Source organism: Labeo rohita, chromosome 12 (assembly GCF_022985175.1).
Source record: "Labeo rohita strain BAU-BD-2019 chromosome 12, IGBB_LRoh.1.0, whole genome shotgun sequence".
NCBI lineage: Eukaryota > Metazoa > Chordata > Actinopteri > Cypriniformes > Cyprinidae > Labeo > Labeo rohita.
In genome coordinates, this window is record NC_066880.1 from 22,701,012 (window position 1) to 22,727,557 (window position 26,546).

Sequence of the window (26,546 nt, forward strand, 5' to 3'; positions counted from 1 at the left end):
ACGACCACAAAAAAACGATCTAGGGCACATTTATGCAATGTGGTAAGCTCACATTCGCTTCCCGTGAAGTTAAACAGGTCAAACACCTGAAAGACTCTGACAGCATATAACAACAACTGATTAATGCTGAGACACTGGAACAAATCATGTTGTGTTTAAAAACAGGAACAGCCCCAATGTATTTTTTAAAGGGGAAAAAATCCTTAGAGGAAAACATACCTGTAGTAGAGGTGTTAAAAAATTTTCCAGGATCCTCTGGCACTTTGTGAGCACTTCTCTCAGTGCTGAGAGCAAAAGGGGCCCTGCTGGGGGCCACGGCCTCTACGCTGGCGGGCTGGTTCACCCTGCTGTTGGGCTCCAGCGTTAGGCTGGCCTGGGATCCCCCTGTGGACGTCACCTTGGGTTTAGGCTGGGCTACGTTACGAGACGTGACTGGCCTGGATTCATCGTCACTGTCGAATCCGAATGGATCCTCTGAGCCGTCGCCATCCGAGACCTTGGACCTCTTGGTCTGATCTGCCACCTCAGTCTTCAAACCAGGCCTTTTTGCTCCCACCTTGGCTTTGTAAGTCGTCTCGCCCCATTTGGTGCTGAGCGTGGCTCTTTTATTGGACAACACCTCATCAAACTTGGAGGTCCCATCGCCTCCTCTTCGGCTGTATGTTTTTCCAAATCTAGATGTCATTGTGGCATCTGTCTCATATTCCCTGTGAAAGATCATAAACTGTTACATGAATAGTTCACTGGCTGTTTTGTAATCAAAAGTTGACTATTAAAAACGTGTCTCAAGTTTAATCAGTTTATAATTAATAAAATAAATTTTATTCTGCAGTCTACATGTGTGAACCAAAAAGATCTTGGGGCTACTTGTGGTAAAACAGATGTACTCCTAAACTCATTCAAACTTGGTAACTTCTTGTATTTCTGTGCCGAAACTAGATTTCCAGAACATCTTAACAACAAAACAGTTACAAAACATCTTATTAACAGATTTGCTCTTTACAAACACACGTTTTCGCTTTAAAAGATGCTAATTGATAGACTGGAGTGATGAATTGATGTAGATTCTTTTTAGTTTATTCTGATTTTGTTTTGTTTTTAATCAGCTGCTTGGAATTACCCATTCACCCATTCACAACAGATGATCCACTGATGAGCAATGATTTGACAGGCAAATGACAGCTAAATTTCTCCAAATCAGTCCCAACGAAGAAACAAACTCATTTATATCTTGGATGGGCTGAGTGTAACCAAATTTGCAACAAATTTTCATTTTGCACAGTGCAAAATCCAAGATCCTGACTACTATAACAGTACTAAAAACCCCAAAACTACCACAGATTTTAAACAACGGTTATACACCTGTATTTCTTGAAGCAAATGCTATGGCACATTAATACAGCAATCAAACATAACCATGAAATTAGTGCCAACTAGACAAACCTCCAAAATATTAAACAAAATGTACACTACAATTCCATTTAATACTTTCTATACACAAATCTATCTCATGTAACAACAAGAACATAACATAAAAATTAATTTGATATAATGTGCTAAAAAAAATCCAAAATTTAAAATACTATCTCAACAATAAATAATAATAGGCAATGCAAATTCCAAGATCCTGACTACTACAGCAGCAAAACAGAACTACTATATTTTATAGCTGCATTCATTGAAGTAGCAAGTAAATGCCATTGAACACTAATATAGCAATCATTCAATATCATAGTGTTACCAAAATTAATAATTTTAGTTCTTTACAGGCTTGCAACCTAGCTAGTGTCAACCCCAAAAAATACTAAACAAAATTTGCTACAATTCCAATCGATATTAATACAAACACAGCGACTTTCCCTCAATAAACAGCAATAAACTAAAAATGCTAAAAGCTAATATGATCATTAGCTAATGCTAATAATTTAACCTGTTCTCTTCTGTTTGTCTTACACTTTTCAACTTTCTTTCCTTGTCTAATCAAATAAGACGTTAACACAACTTCTTTACGTGGATTAAAACAAAAGAGCGTCTGAAAACCAGCCCAGTTAATAAAAACAACATAGCCATGCTAACGGCTAATGAACTAACAAGAGGATTAGCATGAAAAGGCTAGCAGGCTAATCAGGGAATGCTGTGAAATGCACTCTTGTATCCAGCATTAAAACGCATTCGCTACTTGGTTAAATAATATATTTTTAATCTACTTTGAAGTTCTAAACCCACAGCAGAACTAAAGGAGGTTAAATACTCGCCTGGTTGGTGAAGAGTGTGAATCCGGGCCTCTGAGCTCCTCTAACACTATAAACAAACACTAAATACTGACAAGCACTGCTTCACTAGCTCCACCAACACAGTTATACGTGTATCTGAGATATGAGTTTCGATATAACGGAATATAAAGATTCACAGACTTTCTATTTAAGTTTTCCTCATGTATTTGTGCCTCGATTGTTTCGGCTCTGAAACACCAACGGCCTCCATTCGCGTTCCCCCTCCCTCGCGTTTTCGCGTCACGACAATCGCGTCGCGGCACAGGCGTGAAAACGTTCACCAATCACGGGCCGCACTGCACATACGTCAGACGATTTTCGAGACGTGTAATTGGTTGATCTTGGGAAGAGCCTTGAACTTGAACGCGATGGGCGTCACGTACTTCTAACTGAACTATGGGAAATGTAGGAATGTGTTGGTTTTATGTTAAGGAATTTAACGAAATAATGCTTAAAAGAAAATTATATACATATGCACTCAAATAGGCTATATTCAGCTAGAGTCTTTGCCTAGCATAAATGTCTAGTAATTAGTAATACAACTAAATGAAAATATAGGCTATGTATCAGTTTAGCATTGTCAGCAATTTGGGCCGAAAATAATTTTTATGTAGCGTTTTATTTCTCTGGTTTGTTGAATATATAAATATGTGTCATCTGACACAAACAGGTCAAGTGACCTACATGTCTCCTAGCAACAGGACCTGTCAACAAAAAGTAGACATGGGCCATAAACGTTAAGCTTCTTTCACTCTTCATTCACCTGTACAGTATTGCAAGGTTTGTTGAATGGATTTTAGTGTTTATTTAGGATATAGTGAGAAACAACGCCATTTTCATTAAACTTCTTTAGTGTTTTAACGTCTTTAGCGTTTAGATGTGGACTGTCAGTCAGCGCCACTGAAAGTATTTGGATTTAAAGAGAATGCACATCCAGTGGAGTCGGTTATCCAGCAGGAATATGCCATGCAGGCCTCACACAAGGTGGGTTAATAATGCATATGAAGTGTCATACTTGCCAAAAGTTTGGAAACATTACGATTTCTTCGTGGGAATGAAGTCCTTTATGTTTACCATGAGTGCATTTATGTGCTTTAAATACAGTAAAAACACTAGTATTGTGAAATGTTATTACAAATTAAAAACAACTGCTTCATATTGTATGATAAATATTACAACATATATTTTTAAAATGTAATTTATTCCTGTAAGGCAAAGCAGAATTTTCAGCATCATTGCTCCAGTATTCATTGTCACACGATCCTTCATAAACATTCCTTTTTATTATACATTTTGAACCCATATTTATGCAGAAACCATGATATACTACTATTTAAATGTTTAAAGCAAATATGCATTAAATTGAACAAAAGTGACAGTAAAACATTTATAATTATAATATAATAATATATAATAATGACTTAAAAATCATGTGACACTGAAGACTGGAGTAATGATTCTGAAAAAGGTAGCTTTGTGTCACAGGAATAAATTACATTTTAAAATATATTCAAATAGAAAACAGTTATTTCAAAATGTTTCACAATTTAATATTTTGCAGTATAAGAGACTTTATTAAAAACATTTAAAATTGTTTCCAAACTTTCAACAAGTAGCCTACTGTAGATTTATAAGAATAGCTTATAATAACAGTTAGTTTTAAAGTGTAAATTATAGTGTAAAAAATTGCACTGTACATTTTTTTTTTCAAATTGTAAATAAAAACAAAGATTATTGGAGATTAAAAAAATCAAGATTAATTAAATTTTGTCTTTCTTTGTAATTATTTGTGAAATCTACTTGCAACTTTTTCATTGTTTTTATAATATTTTATTTCTTTTTACAGCTAAAATACTCTACAATACACTTCATAGCTATAGTTCACTTCATATAGTAACAGAATCACTACTTTTGTTTTTCAGGTTGATGTTTATAACCTCCCACCATTCACAACAAAACTCTACAAGAAGTGTAAGTATGAATCTTCTTCATGACTCTGTACCATATTTATTTCCCTTTTGGAATATATAGCAAATACTGTTATTCTATGCTTCTAACAGGTGTCAGCTCGCTCACTATGTCAACGCACACAAGCCGGGCACACTAACCGCTGGCAGCTGGCAGGTGCTTTAGGCAGCGATCTCTTGGGTCAGGCACAGATTCAGAGGGCAGAGGAGTTTGGTGATAAATCAGCAGACAGAAAAATTAAATCAGGTGAGATGTGCAATCAGCCTAAAGATACAAACTAATGTTTTGGACGACCTTTATACTCTGAATTATTGAAACTCCAGAGATAACACATAAAAAATAAATTACTGTCCTACCATATAAATCCCTTAATAGGGATAGTTTACGCAAAAATAAAACTTCTGTCATTATTTACTCACCCTCAAGTTGTTCCAAACTTGCATGAAGAATACTGCTAACCAAACAGTTGACGGTAGCCATTGACTTCCATAGTATTTTTTTTCTATGCTATGGAAATACGACTACCGTCAACTGTTTGGTTACCAACATACTTCAAAATATATTCTTTTGTGATCAGCAGAGGAAAGAATCTCATTTGAAATAACTGGATGGAAACTTATGTAACAAAACCACAATCCTGCTAGGAGAATGTACTGTGGACATATGAGACAAAAGTAGAGCTTTTTGGTAAAGGACATCATGGCACTGTTTACAGAAAAAGAAATGAGGCCTTCAAAGAAAAGAACACAGTCCCTACAATCTAACATGGTGGAGATTCAAAGATGTTTTGGGGTTGCTTTGCTGCTTCTGGCACTAGATGCCTTGACTGTGTGAACGGTATCATGAAATCTGATGATTACCAAAGAATTTTGGGGCACAACGTAGTGGCCAGTGTCAGAAAGCTGCGTCTCCACCAGGGGTCATGGGTCTTCCAGCAGGACAATGACCCGAAAAACACTTCAAAAAACAATCAAAAATGATTACAAACGAAGCGCTGGAGAGTTCTGAAATGGCCAGCAATGAGTCCAGATCTGAATCCCATAGAACATCTATGGAGACAAAACATTTGCAACTGCAATAATTTTCTGAGAGAAGGGTTGCATTTTCTGACAGAATTGCAAGGGTGCCGATATTTTTGGCCATGACTGTATATACACTGACCAAAATTATAAAAGCAACACTTTTGTTTTTGCCCCCATTTTTCATGAGCTGAACTCAAAGATATTTTTACAACAGGCCTATTTCTCTCAAATATTGTTCACGAATCTGTCTAAATCTGTGTTAGTGAGCACTTCTCCTTTGCCAAGATAATCCATCCACCTCACAGGTGTGGCATATCAAGATGCTGATTAGACAGCATGATTATTGCACAGGTGTGCCTTAGGCTGGCCACATTAAAAGGCCACTCTAAAATGTGCAGTTTTACCCCACAGCACAGTGCCACAGATGTTGCAAGTTTTCAGGGAGCGTGCAATTGGCATGCTGACTGCAGAGCTGTTGCCCGTGAATTGAATGTTCATTTCTCTACCATAAGCCGTCTCCAAAGGCGTTTCAGAGAATTTGGCAGTAGTATCAGTGGCATCTGGTACTTCGGAGAGGTGTTCTTTTAACGGATGAATCCCGGTTTTCATTGTACAGGGCAGATGGCGGACAGCATGTATGGTGTTGTGTGGGTGAGCGGTTTGCTGCTGGCGGTGGGGTTATGGTATGGGCAGGCGTATGTTGCAGGTGCATTTCATTGATGGCATTTTGAATGCACAGAGACACAGTGACGAGATCCTGAGGCCCATTGTTGTGCCATTCATCCACGACCATCACCTCATGTTGCAGCATGATAATGCAGGCCCCATGTTGCAAGGATTTGTGTACAATTCCTGGAAGCTGAAAACTTCCCAGTTCTTGCATGGCCAGCATACTCACCGAACATGTCACCCACTGAGCATGTTTGGGATGCTCTGGATCGGCGTATTTCCAGCAACTTTGCACAGCCATTGAAGAGGAGTGGACCAACATTCCACAGGCCACAGTTAACAACCTGATTTACTCTATGCGAAGAAGATGTGTTGCGTGAGGCAAATGGTGGTCACACCAGATACTGACTGGTTTTCAGACCCCCCTGGACCCCCCCGGCCCCCCCAAATACAGTAATAATCATGCTGTCTAATAAGCATCTTGATATGCCACACCTGTGAGGTGGATGGATTATCTCGGCAAAGGAGAAGTGTTCACTAACGCAGATTTAGACAGATTTGTGAACAATATTTGAGAGAAACAGGCCTTTTGTGTACATAGAAAAAGTCTTAGATCTTTGAGTTTAGCTCATGAAAAATGGGGACAAAAACAAAAAGTGTTGCGTTTATAATTTTGGTCAGTGTGTGTGTGTATATATATATATATATATATATATAGGGAGAGAGAGAGAGAGAGAGAGAGAGAGAGAGAGAGAGATAAAAATATATAGATATATATAGTAGTTTTATTGTCCTCTAAATAATTTTATTTCATTTTGACTCCTTAACATTTTCAATATAAAATAATATAAAAGTAAAAAAAGCAAAACATACTATGTGACCTATGTGATAAAAGTGTGTGTGTGTGGGCACTTGTACAGCTATCTAGCTATTAGCTATAGAGTTCTGAGACCCCTTTAAAGGCCTGTTTGAGGGTCAAGACTTGATTTTAGGGATCAGGTTATAATTGGGTAAAGGTCAGGTTTAAGGTAAGGGTTTGGGTGAGGCACTGATGAGTTCTGATGGGTAGGTTTAGGGTAAAGGGCTAGAGATTGCATAGAGATAGCTATACAGAGTTGTGTTGCATTACAGTACACAGAGGAAGACAGATCCAATTTATCTACTAATCATGACAAAACATGTCTTTTCAGAATGGTGTTCAGATTTGGCATAAGCTTTCTTATATATCAAGGAGTAACCAACTTGCATTAATGAGTTTTACCCATAATGCCGCAGCGCGTCTTCAGCATTGACTTTTGCCAGAATCCTGGGATGACCAGGGGGATACGGGTGCCAGTCTGTGCCAACCCGCCGACCTGGTGTCACAAACCTGGCATCATTTTAGAGATAGACACCTGTAGGGTTTTGGCACGGGAGGGGTTTAAGAGGCACTGGCAGTTACGCACTTGAACGCCCTTTACCCAGTCAAACAATAAGAAAGACAGTATGGCTTTTGATTCCTGTGCCAGGTTTCTGTAAGTCTGTTTAATTCAGAATAATCAGAATATTGCAATGGAATAGAGGTGAGCATGCTGAGAGGCGTCTGCTAGAATTGAATGCTTCTTATGATTGGTGTTATTACTATAGATCTGCTGGTTGTTTTTACTTTAGAGACAATAAAGGGATGTTAATAGATACTTTCCACAAATAGGGAACAAACTGCTGTCCTATTACTTTGTTATAGCAGTAAAGGCACAAACCCCATGGCTTTTGAAGAGAAAATGATTAAATATTTGAAAAAATATTTTAGTTCACTAAGAAATGAAAATTACGACTTCATTTACTGACCGTCATGTCATTCCAAACCTGTATGACTCTTCTTATGTTCCTCAGCTGGCTAACAAGCTTGTTGATGATATGTTTATTGTACATTTGTGCACATTTGTGTTTTGAACTGCATTCAGTTGTGTCCCAAATATTGTTAACAGTGTTAAAAATGTTACAAAATCTATGTTGATACTAAAAAAAAAAAAAAAAATTGTTACCTCAGGCCATCCAAGATGAACAAGTTTGTTAATATGGAGAATTTTAGCATTACATCACTTTCTTACTAATGGATCCTCTGCAGTGAATGGGTGCCGTCAGAATGAGAGATCAAACAGCTGATAAAAACATTACAATAACCCATAGATGGATTTGTTTATTACAAACTACAATTATAGTATAACATTGATTATTGTGTTTTTATCAGCTGTTTAAACTCTAATTATGATAGCACCTATTCACAGAGGATCCATTGGTGCACAAGTGATGTAATGTTAAATTTCTCCAAATCTGATCAGTTTGAAGGAACAAACTTGTTTACATCTGGATGGCTTGAAGGTACATTTTCAGAAAATTTTCTTTTTTTATTATTCCTTTAATAAGAAGATGGTTATTTCAAATTATATAGCAAATATTTTATTTACAAAGCTGGAGTGATCAAACAAAGGCTAAATAAAAAGCGTTGAAGTATTAGTAATCCACAGTAGAAGATTCTTAATTTGCATTTATTTTTCATCATTTGCTCTCTTTTTCATTAATGCAAAGAGCCATCTGTCACAGACATATGTTTACTCAAAACTCAAATATCTGGATCACTTCATCCTATTCTTAAGCACGCACACTCTTGGATTTTCTCTCACTGTGTGTTTATGTTGCAGCTGACCCCATGGCACTCCACTGGCACGAGGATGCCACTAGCTGCCCACAATCCCCTTTGCCACGTCTCGTTCACCCGCTCTCGGCCAGCCGACGTACCAGACTCTGGTATGTTGCCAGGGGCAAGTGGACTTCCATGACAACTGTTTAGCGGGAGAGAGAGACAGGCAGACGAGGAGAGAGGGGGACAGTTTATCTCACTCCGGGGATAGATCTATGGGATATCTGCCAGGCCACATGCTATCATTATGGAGCAGGTTGGATAGCACATTAGAGAATGACAACTTTCAATTTGGTGGGCCTTTGAACACAAAGACTATCAGGAGGGGCCGCACAACACTTGGCACTGAAGCACTGGGGGATTAGAGGGGATTAAAGTGACAATGTGTGTGTGTGTGTGTGTGTGTGTGTGTGTAGATGGACGTATAATGTATCTCTTTACCTTTATATGCAGCAAAGATGTCACATGGTCTTCAAAGCTTGACACACCAGAGGAACAGTTTTGCATTCTGTCTCGCAGAGTGACCCAAAACGCTAAACCAGGTATGTATTCACAGGTCAACCAGGTCAAGTATTGACAAACTGATTGTTGATATTTTCTAAAACAGGAATTATTTTTACTATTGCTGAATTTATTTTGAACAAACATGTTCTATGGGAATGAATGATGTCTTAAATTATGTGACTTGCAGAAGAGGTGTGTTTTGTTTTGTAAGTGGTTTCACCTGGGTGATGATGAAATGGCTGAATAAATAGACTCTGAATAAGGTACCCAAATCATAGCTCTTATCATAGCACTTATTGTATCTGTTAGTTTTCTTCTTCTTCTTCATCCTCCACTCTGGGATAGAGGACAGTCCCAATATTAACCATAGCAAATTTGGAGTCTCTATCTTAAACTCTCTAGCACCACCAATAGGCCAAATTTGCACTCTTATCTCTGCTAATAACTTTTGAGCGGTAAGGTCTAAAAGCAAAATCTCTTTTCCTCTGATTCCTTGGCTCATGCTGAGTCAAATGCAATCCAACATTTAAATTTCTGTGGGTCAAGGTTTTTTGCAATTTTGAATTTTGAGGAAAAAAATCTACTTTTTCTAACTCTTCCTAAACAGTTTGTCCAATTTTCACCAAAATTGGCTCAGATCATCTTCAGACAATGCTGGCAAAAAGTTAGCAAACTCTTTTTGATATACCAAACCGTTTTCATAAAGCGTGTTGACGAATTTAATGGAATCCATCCAAAAATGGACATGATGCTCTATCTTCGCTTGTTATACCAAGCATAACCTGAGGGCACATGAATATTTTTTTGGCAAAATTTGACATTTTTGTTTATCTGAATTTCTGAACAGTTTGACCAAAAATCATGAGAGTGATCTCGTTAGATTTGGAGTGACGTACCAAATCAAACAATACCCAATTTCCCTATGTCAGCTATTTTGAGCATGGACCATTTCAAATTTTGTAGTATAAAATGCTGTATTTTTCAAACGCTTTAGCATAATGTTGTGAATCTTGTTAATCTTATAGAGCCGTTAGTGGGAAATTTAAGAAATTTTCCACATGGATAGAAGACAGTCTCATCATTAACCACAACAAATTTGGAATCTCTAACTCAAACTCTGTAGCGCCACCAACAGGCCAAATTTGCACATTATGTTTTTGCTGATACCTAAAAGTAAAATTTTCCTTTTTTCCTTTAAATCCTTGGCTCGTACAGAGTGAAATGCATAAGAAAATTTTAATTTCTACAGGTCAAGATTTTTAGCAATTTTGAATTGTCCAAAAAATCTATTTTTTCAAACTTGGTTTAGATGATTTGTCCAATTTTTTACCCAAAAAATTGGCACAGATTATCTTCAGAGCATTCTGGCAAAAAGTTATCAAAATCATTTTGATATACCAAACCGTTTTCATGAAGCGTGTTACCGAATCTGATGAAGTGGACATGAAGCTATATTTTTGCAACTCTGTAGCGGATTCTAACCAAACTTGGTATGTGTTATAACAAGCATGACCTGAGGGTACATACGTAGTTTTGGCACAGTGCCACCTACTGGTATAAAGATATAAAAAGATATTAAAAATTACATTTCTGCTTTTAATGTCTGACCAGTTTGACCAGAAATCATAAGACTGGTCTTGGAACCGAACTGAACAATACCTAATTTTCCTATGTCAGCCTATTTGGACATCAGTAAAATTATGTTTTAACTAGGGCTGTCAAATGGTATATATACATACAAACACATTCATGCATTTATTTAAACAATATTTACAAGTATATGTATTTATTTTAATTTTTATTTAATTTATATTATATATACATAAAAAAATTCTGTACATAACATATTTATCTTAAATATATACATTAATTTGTGTGTATTTATATTTACATAATAATTACACACAATATACACACATATATTAGGCAAACACAAACTTTTATTTTGTATGCGATTAATCACGATTAATCATTTGACAGCCCTAGTTTTAACAAATGTCTTTAACAGGGGTCTCCAACCCTGCCCCTAGAGCGCTACCATACTGCGGATTCAGCTTCAGAAACTTCAGAAACTTTTAAGGCACTAATATGCATCCTTTAGCGGTAAATAAGTCAAAAAGGTGTACTTTTTGAAAAAGTACCATCTCAGCAACCGATTTTGTGCTTTTTTCTGACATTGTAGGGACCATAGAAACTTGGGGCTGGGCTATTTTGACTGACCAATGACCCAGAACACTCCATCCATAATACCCTAGCACTGTTACGGTGTTAAATGACTCATGCATTTGTTTAGAAATGTTCAAATCTAGTTTAACTTGTTATTTTATCCCTCATTACTGTTATTCTAATGCATAAATGCTATATAATATCTGTCCTGCTTGTGCATGTTCACAGATGCAGTACTGGAATGTCTGGGGGTCAGGTGGGAGCTGCATTGCTCTGTCCTCGGCGGTTCAGACACATTATCTGAGTTGTATACCAACAGCAAAAGACAGAGAGCTGGTATGGTGTCCATCTATATGCTGTAGAGATATAGTGTATAGTGTTTTGTTTTAGCTTATTTTTGTTTGTTTTGGTAGCGCCAGTAGCTCACTGAGTGTCACCATTTGATGTAATAGTCCAAAATATGCATAAAACGGATTTTTAAAATAACATAAATCTTTAATGGATTTCCTACTGTATATTTCAATAAAAGACATAATTTAAGTTATATTAAGCCATACAATTCTTAATACCCAGGGTTTCCTTTAAAGCATTATTATTAGCAAATTAGTCAATAGTGTACAATTTTAAAAATGACGTTTGCCTGAAGATGTAACTATAGCAACAGTGTGCTGCATGAACACTCTCAGGTAGGATCAGTATCTATTTCTAAACTGAAAATGTGTAATCGTTTGAGCATCCCACCAAGCTTGACACAGCAACACTGGCTCAACCACTGACATGAGGATCTATTTGACTAACCAGTGGGAGAGGGGAGACTGTTCTGGAAACTTGTTTGAAAACAGTCATTATTTTTACAATTCTGTTTGGTGACACTAGTGGTAATAACACACATTACCTCTAAAATAACCTTTAAAAAATTAGTTGACACCATCCGAAACACATTTTATATAAGAGCGCATGGGGCTGTTTATTTATAAAGAAGTTTATTAAAATAGCCATGAAATATGCATAATAATAGCTTGTGAACCATTATTATGTAATAAATAATTCAAACGGGAAGATCCCATTATAGTCATCGTAATAAATAGACTGCTTCAGATATAACCTATAATTCTAATATCTTAGTATTTGTAGAATGGACATATTAAAAAAAGAAACAGGTCAAGAGAGAAATTCAGGCGTCCGTTTTGTTTGTGATCCTGCAGCCTTTAAAGACAGCAGAGTTCATAGGTCTCAGTGTGGAAGAGGACTGATCTACAGGAAGTGGCACCCCAGCAGCCCTTTGATTCTCAGACTGCCTGTCAAAGACACCTCCATCAATGAAGAGTGTAAGCGCTAAGAAGATGTCATATTTATTATATTAAAGCGGTAAATAACAAGCTGTGACATCATCACTTGTTGACTTGCTGCCACATAAGTTTCTGATCTATGTGTGCTATCATTGATGTTGACTGATGAGGGGGTGCACAGTGACATTTAAGGAGAAACACAGTTACGTAAGAATCTATGCTTTGTTCTAGCTTTGTCTTTTGCCTTGCGGACCCTGTATGACCCCGAGGAACGCCCCAGTGAGTGGGGAGAGGCTGTGCTTTCTACTGCTGCATTATTGGGAATGTCAAACCTCTTCCAGGAGTGAGTATCGACAGCTTCAAATCTGTTCTTGCACGGCATGGCAGGTTCAGTACAAGATGTCCAAAACACAAGCTACTGCAGTCACTGTCATATACACATACAGTGCCCTCCACAAATATTGGCACTCTTGGTAAATATGAGCAAAGGCAGCTGTGGAAATCTGCATTGTTTATCCTTTTGGTCTTTCATTTTAAAAAATCACAAAATTCTAACCTTTCATTGAATTAAAACAATAGAAAGTTTGGGGGAAATCTCATTATTAAATAATTGTTTTTCTCTAGTTCACGTTGGCCACAATTATTGGCACCCAATTATTGCAACGTCCTTTTCCCAAGATAACAGCTCTGAATTTTCTCCTATAATCCCTGGTGAGTTTAGAGAACACCTGACAAGAGATCAGAGACCATTCCTTTAGAATCTCTCCAGATCCTTCAGATTCCCAGTTCTATGTTGGTCCTTCTCCTCTTCAGTTCACCCCACTCATTTTCTAAAGGGTTCAGGTCAGGGAACTGGAACGACAATGGCAGAAGCTTCTTTTTGTTCTCAGTGACGCATTTTTGTGTTTGTTTTGGATCATTGCCCTGATAAAATATCTAAACACGGCCCATTGTAAGATTTCTAACAGTGGCAGTCAGGTTTAGATTTTTTTATCTCTTAGTATTTGATAGAATCCATGATGCTATGTATCTAAACAAGGATCTCCGGCAGGATCTCCGGCAGAAAAATACGCCCAGAACATTAAAGACCCAGCAGTTTATTTAAATGTGGGCATGGGGTACTTTTTATCCCTGTTTGCACCAAACCCATCTTGAGTGTTTGCTGCCAAAAAGCTCTTTTTTTTTTTTTTTACTTTCATCTGACCACAGAAGTCCCGTTTGAAGTTCTAGTCGTATCTGACAACTAAACATGCTGGAGTTTGTTTTTGGATGAGCAAGCAGGATTTCTCTTGAAACCCTCCTAAACAACATGTGGTGATGTAGGGGCTATTTGAATTTTTTTTAGGCTTTCTGGCCCCAAGACTTAACTAATCTCTGCAATTCTCCAGCTGTGATCCTTGGAGAGTCTTTGGCCACTCAAAGTCTCCTCCTCACCATCCATTATGACGATATAGACACACGTCCTCTTCTAGGCATATTTGTAACATCTTTAGTTGATTGGAACTTCTTAATTATTGCCCTGATGGTGGAAATGGGAATTTTCAATGCTTTAGCTCTTTTCTTACAGCCACTTTCTATTTTGTGAAGCTCAGCAGTCTTGTTCTGCACATCAGAACTATGTTCTTTAGTTTTACTCCTTGTGATGGACAATTAAGGGAAATTTGGCCTTTGTGTTTCTCATATTTATAATCCTGTGCAACAGGAAGTCATGGATGGACAATTTAATGTTCCTAGTCACCCTGGTGTGCTAAAAAATGTAAATATAAGTGGAAATATACTTCAGAGATATTTTACTCATAAGAATTTCTAGGGGTGCCAATAATTGTGGCCAACGTGAACTGGAGAAAAATATTTATTTCATAATGAGATTTTCTCCTCACTTTCCATTGTGTTACTTCAATGAAAGGTTTGAATTTTGTGATTTTTTTTTAATGAAAGATCAAAAGGATAAACAATGCAGATTTATTTCCACAGCTGCCTTTGTTCATATTTACCAAGGGTGCCAATATTTGTGGAGGGCACTGTATATAGCAATCAAAATTTTGGAATAATTATAATTTTTTTTAAAGAACGACACTGAAGACTGGTGTAAATGCTGCTGAAAATTCAGCTTTGCCAACACAGGAATAAATCACATTTATGACCCTGTACCACTAAACCAGTCTTAAATAGCATTGGGTATATTTGTACCAATAGCCAAAAATGCATTGTATGGGTCAAAATTATCAATTTTTCTTTTATGCCAAAAATCATTAGGATATTAAGAAAAGATCATGTTTCATGAAGATATTTTGTCAATTTCCTACCGTAAATATATCAAAACTTAATTTTTGATTAGTAATATGCATTGCTAAGACTTTTATCTGGACAACTTTAAAGGTGATTTTCTCAATATTTAGATTTTTGTGCACCCTCAGATTCCAGATTTTGTATCTCTTTGTATAGTTGTACCTCGGCCAAACAAACCATACATCATTGGAAAGCTTATTTATTTTTATTTTTCAGCCCTCAGATATATAAATTTCAATTTCAAATTGTCCCTTACAACTGTTTTTGTGGTCCAGGGTCACATTTATAAGTTTTAAGTTGCAATAATATTTCACAATATATTGACAGTTTGAATGAAAAATTTAAACTTGCAAAATGTATTTTTTAAGCCATGCTGTTTACAACATATATTTAGTTTCTACATATATTTTGGCCTGAAAAAAAAATCTTAGGTTGAAAGGTTAGGAAAGGTTTGACAAAAGGTCAAGGAGAATATGTCTCTTACAAATAATGAAAGTAATGTGTCATATTAAGTAATAATGACTGATCCAGTAGTGCATAAACCCACACCCAGGTCTCTAGAGAAGTTTGTGTTGTCCAGTCTTAGACTGATTCATATCCAGGATGTTGGGTGGAACTGGTTGTGAATTTTGGCACTGCAGTCAGTCACTGAATTTATTTGAAAGATATTTTTCAAATAAGATCAACCGTGTTCCACCCAACGGATTTTGAACTACACATTCATTACATAACAGTCAATTTCTCCCTTGGTGATGGGTGCGCGAATTTGTAATTGTTAATGCAAATTCATTTTTACCCAGTCACGAATGCATACGTGTTTTGTTTCAGAATTTTTTATTTAGAAATAATCCAGACGTATATGAATACACAGTGTTGTATGGTATATTAAATATTCTGTCCTGGATGTGATTGACAGGTGTCTTAAGGATATGTTGACAAAGATCTCATCTGCCACTGTGTGCAGCTTTCATAAAGCCTCTTGCAAGGTAACTACTATTATTAATATTATGATTAATGTATTGTTCCATTGTTTTTTAAATGGCCAATAGGGGGAGCTCTGTATTCAGTCTGTAAACGTCTATAAATCTCATTCTATGTTTGTCAGTTTAAAGAGACTGTTCTCCAGAGAGCATGTGAGCGCTGGTTGGAGCTGTTTCTAGTGACTGAACTTTCCTGCCATATAAAACTCAAAGATTTGCCCTTTGACCTCCTGCTGAAGACCCTGCTTAGTCCAAGGTCTCGTACTTTTCTCTTCTCGTTTTGACCTTTCAGTGGCAAATTACATTGAGAGGCACTTGCATCAGGATTTTGTTTAATTGCATTGCTTTGCATAAAGAAGATGAAGCCTATTTATACGATCATTAGGATGTTTTGCATCATGACATTTTCCTTCCAAAGCGTTATTACTGCAGTGCATCAGAATGTTTTACATTTGCGTTTGTTTGCAATTCCCTTTATTCTCAATGGTAATTTTCATTAGATTCTCATTACTGTTATATAGTCATGAAAATCATCCTTTCTGCAATGTTGTTGTTTTTTTATTTACATCAACATAAAGTAAGTACATTGCACCGAACACTACCATGATGCATAGACCTAAATATTGTTCAACTTAGTCTATTTATATTGTTATGTTTTCATTTATTTTGCTGTGGTGTAATGGGTGAAATGCGATTGTGCAATTTCACTCTGCAATACACTTAATAGTCTTAAAATATGCTTTTATAGTGCAAAATATAAACAATTTTTTTGGGGTGACATTTGGCTTGGACGTTCTTTACAACACTTTATAAGTTTTTAAAGTACTTTTCTGTACTTCAATTCACCTTCTGCATGCATAATGACTATTGAAACACATCAAAAATGAGCAGATGGAGTAAATCAGCAGGAAACTAATAAGGTTTCTGTGTCTAGGCTGTTCACATCTAATGAGTATGAGGTCTTGAGAGCAGTGCTGAACTGGCTGTATCTGCAGTTAAACCCCCTCAGACAGACCCTACCAGCACATAGTTCCATCATCACCTTCTTCTCCAGGTACATAACCTCCTTTATGCAATTTACAGCTATCTGCAAAAACACAATACATGTGATCCATTAGTATTATTCCATGCAGTAAAAACCCCATTTACGGAGGACATTACAATAATTCAATACACTATACGTTCTTTTTAAAATGACCTTGATACTGCTTAGCTAGTTTCATGCACATATGCTGTTTTAATGACATCCCTTCATCAAATATCTGTCTGTTTTAGGGAGACGGCTGTTTTCTTGGAACAGCCTCAGGGTCAAAAATACATCACTATCTTTCAAGCTCTTCGTATGCATGGCATTACTGAACGTAAGTTTTTGATGCTTCACGATGATGAAAATGATTCACAAGCTCACAACTTGACAAACATCATCTACAAAACAAATAATCCATCTTTGTCCCCAAACTGTTGTGGCTGATTGCTAACTTAACTGAAAACAGACAGTTTGGCAGAATGAACATGTATTTCTCCAAGAGAGTGTCCAGACAAACAGTACGTCCCAGCTACAGGATCACGTCATGGCCACAGTCAGAACCTATTCCACTGGACCTCCAACGCCCACACAGCATTTGACCTGCCCCCATCAAACAGACATGACAACATTATCACCTATTCAGAAATATTTCACAAACACAGTCATACTACTGATGTGGCCTATGTTTTTCTGATCTTAAAGGGATAATTGCTCAAAAAAGGAACATTTTGTTATAATATACTCACTATTATGTCATTTAAACTTGTATGGCTTTCTTCTTACTTGACTTACTACTTTTTTCCCCTTTATTCTTCTATACTTTGACATGTTTGTGGGGGCCATAAAATGAAAGCCAGATTCTTTTAAGTAATCTGTAATCTGCAATTGGATAATATTACTAAAAAAGTCTTCATGTAAACATCTCAGTCAAACCAATTCAGCTTGATTCCAACGGAATTTCATTCTGACTAGTAAAGGGGTGTGTAGACTTTTGCAGTGAATGGGTGCCATCAGAATGAGAGTTTAAACAGCTGATACAAATATTGCAATAATTCACAAGCAATACCTTAATGATAGATTTATTTCTTACAAACACATAACATTTCACTTCACAAGACATAAATTGATGGAGTTGTGACAGTTGCTTGTGGATTATTGGTTTGTTGGACGACACCCATTTACTATAGAGGATCCATTGTTGAGCAAGTAATGTATTGCTAAATTTCACCAAATCTGTTCTGATGATGAAACAAACTCATTTACATATTGAATGGATCCTCTGCAGTGAATGGGTGCTGTCACAAGCAATACCTTGATGGATTTGTTTCTTATATTTGTTTCTTTGTTTCTTCTACAAACATAGCTTTTTGCTTCACAAGATGTTAATTGATGGAGTCGTGACAATTACTTGTGGATTACTGGTATGTTTTTATTAGAAGTTTGGACTCTCATTCTGACGGCATCCAATCACTACAGAGGATACATTGGTGAGCAAGTGATGTAATGCTAAATTTTACCAAATCTTTTCTGATGAAGAAACAAATTAATTTAACATAATGGATGGATCCTCTGCAATAAATGGGTGCCGTCAGAATGAGAGTTCAAATAGCTGATACAAATATTGCAATATTCCACAAGCAATATCTTAATGGTGGATTTGTTTCTTAGAAACACATAATTTTTCACTTCACAAGATGTTAATTGATGGCGTCATGACAATTAATTCCGGATTATTAGTGTGATTTTATTAGAAGTTTGGACTCTCATTCTGACAGCACCCATTCACTGTAAAGTATCCATTGTTGAGCAAGTGATGTAATTCTAAATTTCACCAAATCTGTTTTGATGAAGAAACAAACTCATTTACATATTGGATGGGTCCTCTGCAGTGAATGGGTGCTGTCGGAATGAGAGTTCAAACAGCTGATAAAAATATTGCAATAATCCACAAGCAATACCTTAATGATGGATTGATTCTTACAAACACATAGTTTTTTGCTTCACAAGTCGTTAACTGATGGAGTTGTGACAATTACTTTTGGATTATTGGTATGTTTTTATCAGAAGTTTGGACTCTCAATCTGATGGCACCCATTTACTACAGAGGATCCATTGTTGAGCAAGTAATGTATTGCTAAATTTCACCAAATCTGTTCTGAAGAAACAAACCCATTTACATATTGAATGGATCCTCTGCAGTGAATGGGTGCCGTCGGAATGAGAGTTCAAACAGCTGATAAAAACACAAACACATAGTTTTTCGCTTCACAAGATGTTAATTGGAGTTGAGACAAATAATTGTGGATTATTGGTTTGTTTTTGTCCGAGGTTTGGGCGCTCATTTTGACGGCACCCATTCATAACAGAGGATCCATTGTTGAGCAAGTGATGTATTGCTAAATTTCACAAAATCTATTCTGATGAAGAAACAAACTCATTTACATGTTGGATGGATCCACTGCAGTGAAAGGGCACCGTCGGAATGAGAGCTCAAACAGCTGATAAAAAATATTGCAGTAATCCACAAGCAATACCTTAATGATGGATTTGTTTCTTACAGACACATAGCAAGAAACACATAGCAAACAAGAAACAAAACTCATACATGTTGGGTGGTGTAAGAGTACATTTTCAGCAACTTTTATTTTTGGGTAAACTATTCTTTCAACTACACACTATACTTGTTGGGAGAAGTAGCTTAGCACTGGAAAAGCTACAATGTTTTGGAAATAACACTACTGACAAATGTACTTGCTTAAGTCAGAAGCATTGCTACTTTTAGTTTACTACCAAACACTATATTTATGTTGTGTTCATGTCTCAGGGCAGCATCTCCAGGAGCTGCAGAACATCAGAGTTCTTCCTGAATCCTGGTTGCTGCATATCCTGTCCAGTCATTACCACACTGTGAGCGTGTGTAGACACCACAAACACAACACTACATTCAACCCACCCATCACTCCAGATGTAGCGTCATACATTATTCACATGCTGCTTGTTTCAATATAAGTTGTATTGATTTTTTTGGCACCAGGTGAAAACTAATTCATTAGCTGCAGGGTTTATCTGTATGTTTTTTCCACAGCTGTACAGCGGGGGTGACATGGTCGTGACTGACTTCTCCAAACAAGCTCTCCGGTTTGGAATGATGTTTGATAGGGTGCGGTACACTGTCTGACACTTTAACACTGATGTGTTATGGCCATTCCAAGGCCTTTCAGTCCTTCAGTCACTTGCAGTTACTGTTGTTACAGTATGACAAAGTCAATCCATGCTTTTTTTTTCATGCTCATGTTCTTTTACTTGCTTGTAAGGCAGTATTTTGTCTGTTTTGTTTTTCCCTGTGTCACCGTACAGGAACAAGAGTGCTGCACTCAAACCATCAGCCTCTTTGGCTTTTACTTTCTTCTCCAAGTTGCTAAAATGGGCGAATCAGATACATACAGCTTCTCCATTGAGGTTAGAGCACTCACAACATCATATATGCTTATGAAAAAGAAGTGTGCATGTATTGAATGTGCACTTCAAATGTTAAAATTGAATTAAAAATCTGTACTTGTAAATAATATAATATTGCTGAAATATAAATCCATGTAAGTTTATTTAAAGAGAGGACACTTTTAAGTATAATCTTTTAAAGTAAATTATTACCATAAATACGCTTTTTAAAAGTATTCTAAAGTGTACTTCTTTACAAGAGTATGTCTAACAAGGACTTATTATGTCTTAAGTATCCACCAGATGGCACTTTTCTATTAATGTATTTCATTTACTATGTATTTAACTGGTGTTCACCAGTTTACAGTTCACCCACAATCTTGTCGTCATTTCTGCATTCTCAAAAATGCCACAAAACTAACATAAAAATATTCCATACATAAGCTTTTTGTTACAAACAGCCTGAAATTGAAGTCATTACTGGTTTTTGCATGTTTCATCATTGTAGTCAAAACTACCTATGAGGCTTTACAGACCACATGCATGGACCGGTTGCATAAACTGCTCAGACTTAAAAAGCTGGTCATCTATTTATTTATTTTTTAAAGACTGGTCATAACTTTTTAAAGTCAGTTATAAAAGGGGAGAATGGTCTAATTTAAATCCAAAAAGTAAGTCTGATTACCTCTTTGCTAACTACTAGTTGGTCAAACTAGTTCTTAAAAGAGACGTTCACTTCTAGAACAAAAATTTACAGATAATTTACTCAACCCCTTGTCATCCAAGATGTTCATGTCTTTCTTTTTGTCTGTCTGAGTTAATATGATTGAGGGGATTGTAGAAGGGATTTATAATGGACAATATCTTATTGATCACCTTGTTATTGTTATTCAATCTGTATTGTCCCACAAAAGACCAATAAAAAGATTTGAAGTAAAGAAGGGTCTTATCTAGCGAAACAATTGGTTATTTTCTAAAAAAAAATAAAAAAATTAACAATTTTTATATTTTTTAACCTCAAATGCTCAGCTTGTCTAGCGCTGCGATGTGCTTGTGTACTCTGTGTAATCCGGGTCAATACAGTTAGGGTAGGTCGAAAAACTCCCATCTCAACTTCAAAATCATCTTGCATTGATGCAGAAGTACCAACCCAGTGTTTACAAAGTGAACATGCAAGGAGGGTCAAACACTCTTTAAAAAAGGTAAAACAGCAATATAGGACGATTTTGAGAAAATGAGATGGGAGTTTTCGACCTACCCCAACTGTATTGAACCGCAGGTGCACAGACTATGCATATACATCACAGAGCTAGTCAAGCTGAGCATTTGAGGTCAAAAAGTATTTCAATTGTAAAAAAAAATTTATATAAGATCCTCTTCCTTGGCTGGGATCATTTAAAACCCTTTGAAGCTGCATTTGAACTGCATTTTGGAAGTTTAAACTTACGGGCACCATAGAAGTCTACTATATGGAGAACATTCCTGAAATGTTTTCCTCAAAAAACAAAATTTCTTTAAGACTGAAGCAAGAAAGACATGAACATCTTGGATGACCATGGGGTGAGTAAATTATCTGTAAAATTTTGTTCTGGAAGGGGTCATCGGATGCCCATTTTCAATAAGTTGATATGATACTTTAGGGTCTTAATGAAAAGTCTATAATATACTTTGGTTAAAAATTCTCAATGGTTGTGTAAAACAACACCCTTTTTACCTTGCCAAAATCAGCTCTGCAAAAATCATCTTGTTCTGGTCGAAGTTGCTTTAAATGTTAATGAGCTCTGCTCGCCCTGCCCCTCTCTTCTCTCTGTGAAGTGACGAGCCTGTTTAGCCACGTTTAGCAGCTAAACTTGCTAACTAGCACGTTATTAGGAAAGGTGATCGCAAAGATTCATAAAAAACCCTTATACTCACTTCTGCTGTAAGTGAAGCTGGATCACGAATGATTCGCGCGAACATAGACGGATATATGTAGATCGGGAGGCGCATTCCATTCACAAACAAACTTAATCCACTGCATCTTCAGCAGCTCAGATGTCGGGAGTAAATGACGACCACTATGTTCATTATTACATCCAGCAACAGAACACCTCAATCACTCAATCTGAGATATTCTTGTCTAATTTACTGCTCCGGCATCGAAACAATGGAGGTCGGACTGTTAAAGCTGATTTAAGGCGGGTCTGAGGTAAGACGCTCATGTCAATCAACTATTGTGGGAGCGGCCTCTGAGAATGGCTCGATTTGAAAAAGGGGATATTATTTTTACAGATTAATTAAAAACCGCTGCATGGATTTTTATCATTATAGGGTAGATTTGTACATACACTGCCAACACACATTAATGTTCAAACAGCATGTAAAAGTGAACTTTGCATCCGATGACCCCTTTAAAACAATGACTGTTTATGCAGCTGTTCTCAGATTAATCACTTTAATCACAGACTGATCACTAAGCCTTTATATTTTGGGTAAACCCTTCCTCTGAATACTCCTTAGAGATTCCTCAGAACATATGGCATCTTCTTCCACCTCCTTCTGTCTCTCTCACTGCCTCTCTCTCTTTCTCTCTGTGTAGAGGTTAAGACACTGGGATCCTGCTGTATGCCAGTCTTCCATTGTGAGCCGTCCATACAGTGTGAGGTCAGATCGATCAGTGTGCTATCACATCACAGTGCAAAACTATGCCAATGGCGAGTGGCAAGAACACAGCAGTGGACCTGCCAGTCAAGATTTTGGTTTGTGCAAACGCCGCAGTAGGAGCAAGGTACCAACACCCAGAGTTTAAAATAAAACAGTGAAAACTAGAGACAGGACGATAATCAGTTTGAACACAATAATCTAAACACTGCCAGTTTAAATTGCTCACAACCCAAAATAAAGATGAAAATAAATTGACAACCACTCAGACATAAATATGATGTATAATAATCAGTATTTTTGTATAGCTGAAATGCTTTTTTATCATTAGTTTATAAATTAATTATTAATAATGGGTTTTATTTTACATTTTATTCTAATTTTATATTATTTTTTATTATAAATATGTATACCTGTGTCATTTTCATATTTTTGTATTTCAGATTAATTATAATTATAAAAATATACTTTTTTTAACAGCCGTTCCAGATTGAAGGACTTTCTCCGCCCATCCTGGTGACCTTTGCTCTGGCATTCCCATTTTGATCTTGCATCTTGCCCCCTTTTCATAGTAAATATTAACAGATTATACCTATGTCAAAATGCTTTTGAGTTTTTCATGTTGATGTATGGTATAATGGCAGCGATATTATACTACTAATGCCCAAGTCACTGAATTAGATATGAGCAATGCACATCTTGATATCTGTGTTTAATTATTAATGATTTACTTAAAATAGCACAGCAATGCTTAGGTTAATATCAGACTTCAGACTTTAAGTTCTTGCAATGATAAAAGCTTGAAAAAATCCCATAGACACATATGTTTAAATAGGGATTTGAGAGTGGGCACTTGTACCAAAAATGCTCAGAACCACCTCTGAAAATAAATAATTTATATATATATATAATATATTTATATAAGTGGATCAAATGTTGTTGTAATAGCCAACAATACATTGTATAGGTCAAAATGATACATTTTTATTTGATGCCAAAAGTCATTAGGATCTTAAGTAAAGATCATCTTCCATAAATACATTTTGTAAATTTCCTACCGTAGATATATCAAAACTGAATTTTGATTAGTAATATGCATTGCTACGAACTTCATTTGGACAACTTTAAAGGCGATTTTCTCAGTATTTTAATTTTTTTTTTTTTGCATCCTCAGATTCCAGATTTTCAAATAGTTGTATCTCAGCCAAATATTTTCCTATCCTAACAAACCATACATCAATGAAAAGATTATTTAGCTATCAGCTTTCAGATATATAAATCTCAATTTCAATATATATATATATTATATATTTAATGACATGAAAAAGCCTATATTTTAGTTTGATAATTTTATTTATTTATCTATCCATCTATTTATTTATTTAATTTTTAAAAGGAATTTATGGTACTAGATTTGTTTTGAGGAATAGATATATTTAATTTACTACCTATTAACTACTTTTTGAGCATAGACCTGAAAAAAAGAAAATCGTTTTTGAATGGTTTTGAGCACAGACTTAAGTGTAGTTTCTTTTTAAAGAAGACTGATTATCACTGAAGTAAAATAAAACTAAGAAACTAAGAAAAAGTTATAGAAGTGTACGCTTATAATAATATTTTTAATTTTTTAAACATTTTACTCTAGAACTGCATGAAAATCAAAGCTATGATCTATCTAAATAGCAGGTGCCGAACCCTTCTAAAAGTTCTAAAAAAAAACAAAAAATTTTGGTGGGGAAAAAAATGACAGAACAGCACAGGCAGTTAAATGTTAGAGACACTTTTTATTAATATTAATTTCCAACTCAAAAATGAGCCAACAAAAATTACAGCATCCAAAATCCTCTGTAGCTTTAATTATTAATAAATTGTGGCCTCACTGCTGCATATAAAAGGTAGTACAGTAAATAAATAATGTTATCAAAGTAGCAATGTAGACTAAAAATATATGTGAGTAAAGATACAAAGAGCAAAAACTATTATAATGCACTTTTTGCTATTATTTGTCATGTATTTTTCCTCAGAGGCTGTTTGTGTTTATTTATTCATTTATTTATTTGTCTTTTTGTTGTGCATATACTTGAAGTTCTTTTTTATTTTAATTTTCTTAATCTTTTCCCCTCATTTATTTATTTATTTATTTATTTGTGCACATGCGCAGTTTGCATCATTTGTGTCCAGAATAATGCCTAAAACCTTTTTTTTTTTTTTTTAAACAAAAAGCAGCTGGTGACAGTCTGCCATTAACACTTAAAAGTCTTCATTCTTCTTTTCTTCTTTTTTCTGCTTTTTTAGATCTCAGAAAGTTCCCTCAAGACGGATTCCAATTCACACACTGTTCTAAGCCATTTTAAATTTTCAATTTCACACAGAAAAAGCGTACTTCAAATAATAAGGTCAAAATAAGGTCAAGTGAAGTGCGTTACTTTTGTGGGATAAAATATGTTGCCTGGTACTGCACATTTTAGCGAATGTAGAAGCTCATCTAGAAATTTCATGCATATATTATTTACATTATACTGCACGATTTAAAGTTGTAAAAGAAAAATGCTATCTTCTATAGGGAGCAGCTATTGTACCATGTTTTTGAAGCTCAATTCTCATGCCTAGATCTGACAGACTGTCCACGTCAACACTGCGGACTGCCGTCATTTGGCTCATGCAACCTCAAAATAGTTTCCCTCCTCTTGAAATGTGCTGCATTGCTATTGTTTTCAAGGGCTGCGAATTGAGGGAAGAGGAAGCGTGTTTTGCGTGGTGCGCTCTGTGTTTTCACATGGGCAAACTGCCACTGAGGAAACAAAGCTATCACAATACATGCTGGAAAATGCTCAGCGGAGCAGTGCGGATATACAGCAGCCGTCCACAGGCCACTGCATGACCCGCTGACCCGCCGCAGGCTTTAAATAAAGTCACTATGCTGCTTTGACCCATGACTGGCCTCCCCTGACCCACATTTTAATTCGAAAGTGAATATAAGAAAACAGAAAAACTTTCAGATACTTTTTTAGTAACTCCTAACCAAGAAAGTTCATGAATTGGAAAGATTAAAAACAAAAAGTCTATGAGGAATTGACAGCTGAGCCCAAGCATTTCACTCATTGGACGCATCAGCATCACATTTGCATAGGCCGTACTATTGGAGTACGTGATTGGTTGATTAAAATTAAAATTAAAATACTAAACAGAATGATAAAATAACGTTATTACTGGTTAATGGACATTTCAAATAAATGTTTCAATTTGGAAATATTAAATTTGATTTGATTTCTGTTTCTGGTTATGTTCCTGTCAAAACTTTATCAAAATGTATATATATGTATGTGTGTGTGTGTGTGTGTGTGTGTGATATAAGTCTGAATTGTGAGAAAAAGGTTGCTTTTTTTAAAAAAAAAAACTTTAAAATGTATTATTCAGTGGTAGACACAGTTTTCCATAGCAAACATAATTGATGTATTTAGTTATTTCAAAATTATTAATTTGCAGTTTCACACTCAAAAGTGTGTCCAAGTTTTCAGCCTTGCATAATAACACTATGCATGCATTGTTCAAACTGTTAAAAATGCATTGGATATTATCTATTAATTTTGTTGATTAATTA

At 36.0% G+C, this 26,546-nt stretch overlaps 2 protein-coding genes across 2 annotated transcripts in view; one reads left to right on the forward strand and one right to left on the reverse strand.

Annotated features, from left to right (window-relative positions):
* waplb (WAPL cohesin release factor b) overlaps nucleotides 1–2,528 on the reverse strand; it is a 73,693-nt gene extending 71,165 nt beyond the window's left edge. The window contains exons 1-2 of the mRNA XM_051124051.1: nucleotides 2,256–2,528; nucleotides 220–707 (exon numbers count right to left, since the gene is read on the reverse strand). Of these exons, the coding sequence (XP_050980008.1) occupies nucleotides 220–685 (466 nt within the window). The 5' untranslated portion in view covers nucleotides 686–707; nucleotides 2,256–2,528. The remainder of the gene's footprint in view (nucleotides 1–219; nucleotides 708–2,255) is intronic.
* Nucleotides 2,529–2,971: 443 nt separating this feature from the next.
* Nucleotides 2,972–26,159, forward strand: btbd16 (BTB (POZ) domain containing 16). The gene is made up of 19 exons (XM_051123703.1): nucleotides 2,972–3,053; nucleotides 3,144–3,257; nucleotides 4,196–4,244; nucleotides 4,334–4,487; nucleotides 8,614–8,719; nucleotides 9,066–9,154; nucleotides 11,511–11,618; nucleotides 12,488–12,610; nucleotides 12,803–12,914; nucleotides 15,777–15,846; nucleotides 15,966–16,096; nucleotides 16,775–16,894; nucleotides 17,116–17,201; nucleotides 19,692–19,774; nucleotides 19,953–20,027; nucleotides 20,225–20,326; nucleotides 22,884–23,072; nucleotides 23,426–23,516; nucleotides 25,241–26,159. The coding sequence occupies exons 2-18, from the start codon at nucleotides 3,199–3,201 to the stop codon at nucleotides 23,489–23,491; spliced, it is 1,722 nt and encodes a 573-aa protein (XP_050979660.1). The 5' UTR covers nucleotides 2,972–3,053; nucleotides 3,144–3,198; the 3' UTR covers nucleotides 23,492–23,516; nucleotides 25,241–26,159.
* The last annotated feature ends 387 nt before the right edge of the window (nucleotides 26,160–26,546 follow it).

What these genes read in the sequence shown, in the direction of transcription:
- btbd16 (XM_051123703.1), top strand. Translation starts at nt 3,199, where the DNA reads ATGCACATCCAGTGGAGTCGGTTATCCAGCAGGAATATGCCATGCAGG. An exon ending in AGACAGAAAAATTAAATCAG is followed by an intron (nt 4,488 to 8,613) that starts GTGAGATGTGCA and finishes TTTATGTTGCAG; the next exon opens with CTGACCCCATGGCACTCCAC. An exon ending in AAGACCCTGCTTAGTCCAAG is followed by an intron (nt 16,097 to 16,774) that starts GTCTCGTACTTT and finishes TTCTGTGTCTAG; the next exon opens with GCTGTTCACATCTAATGAGT.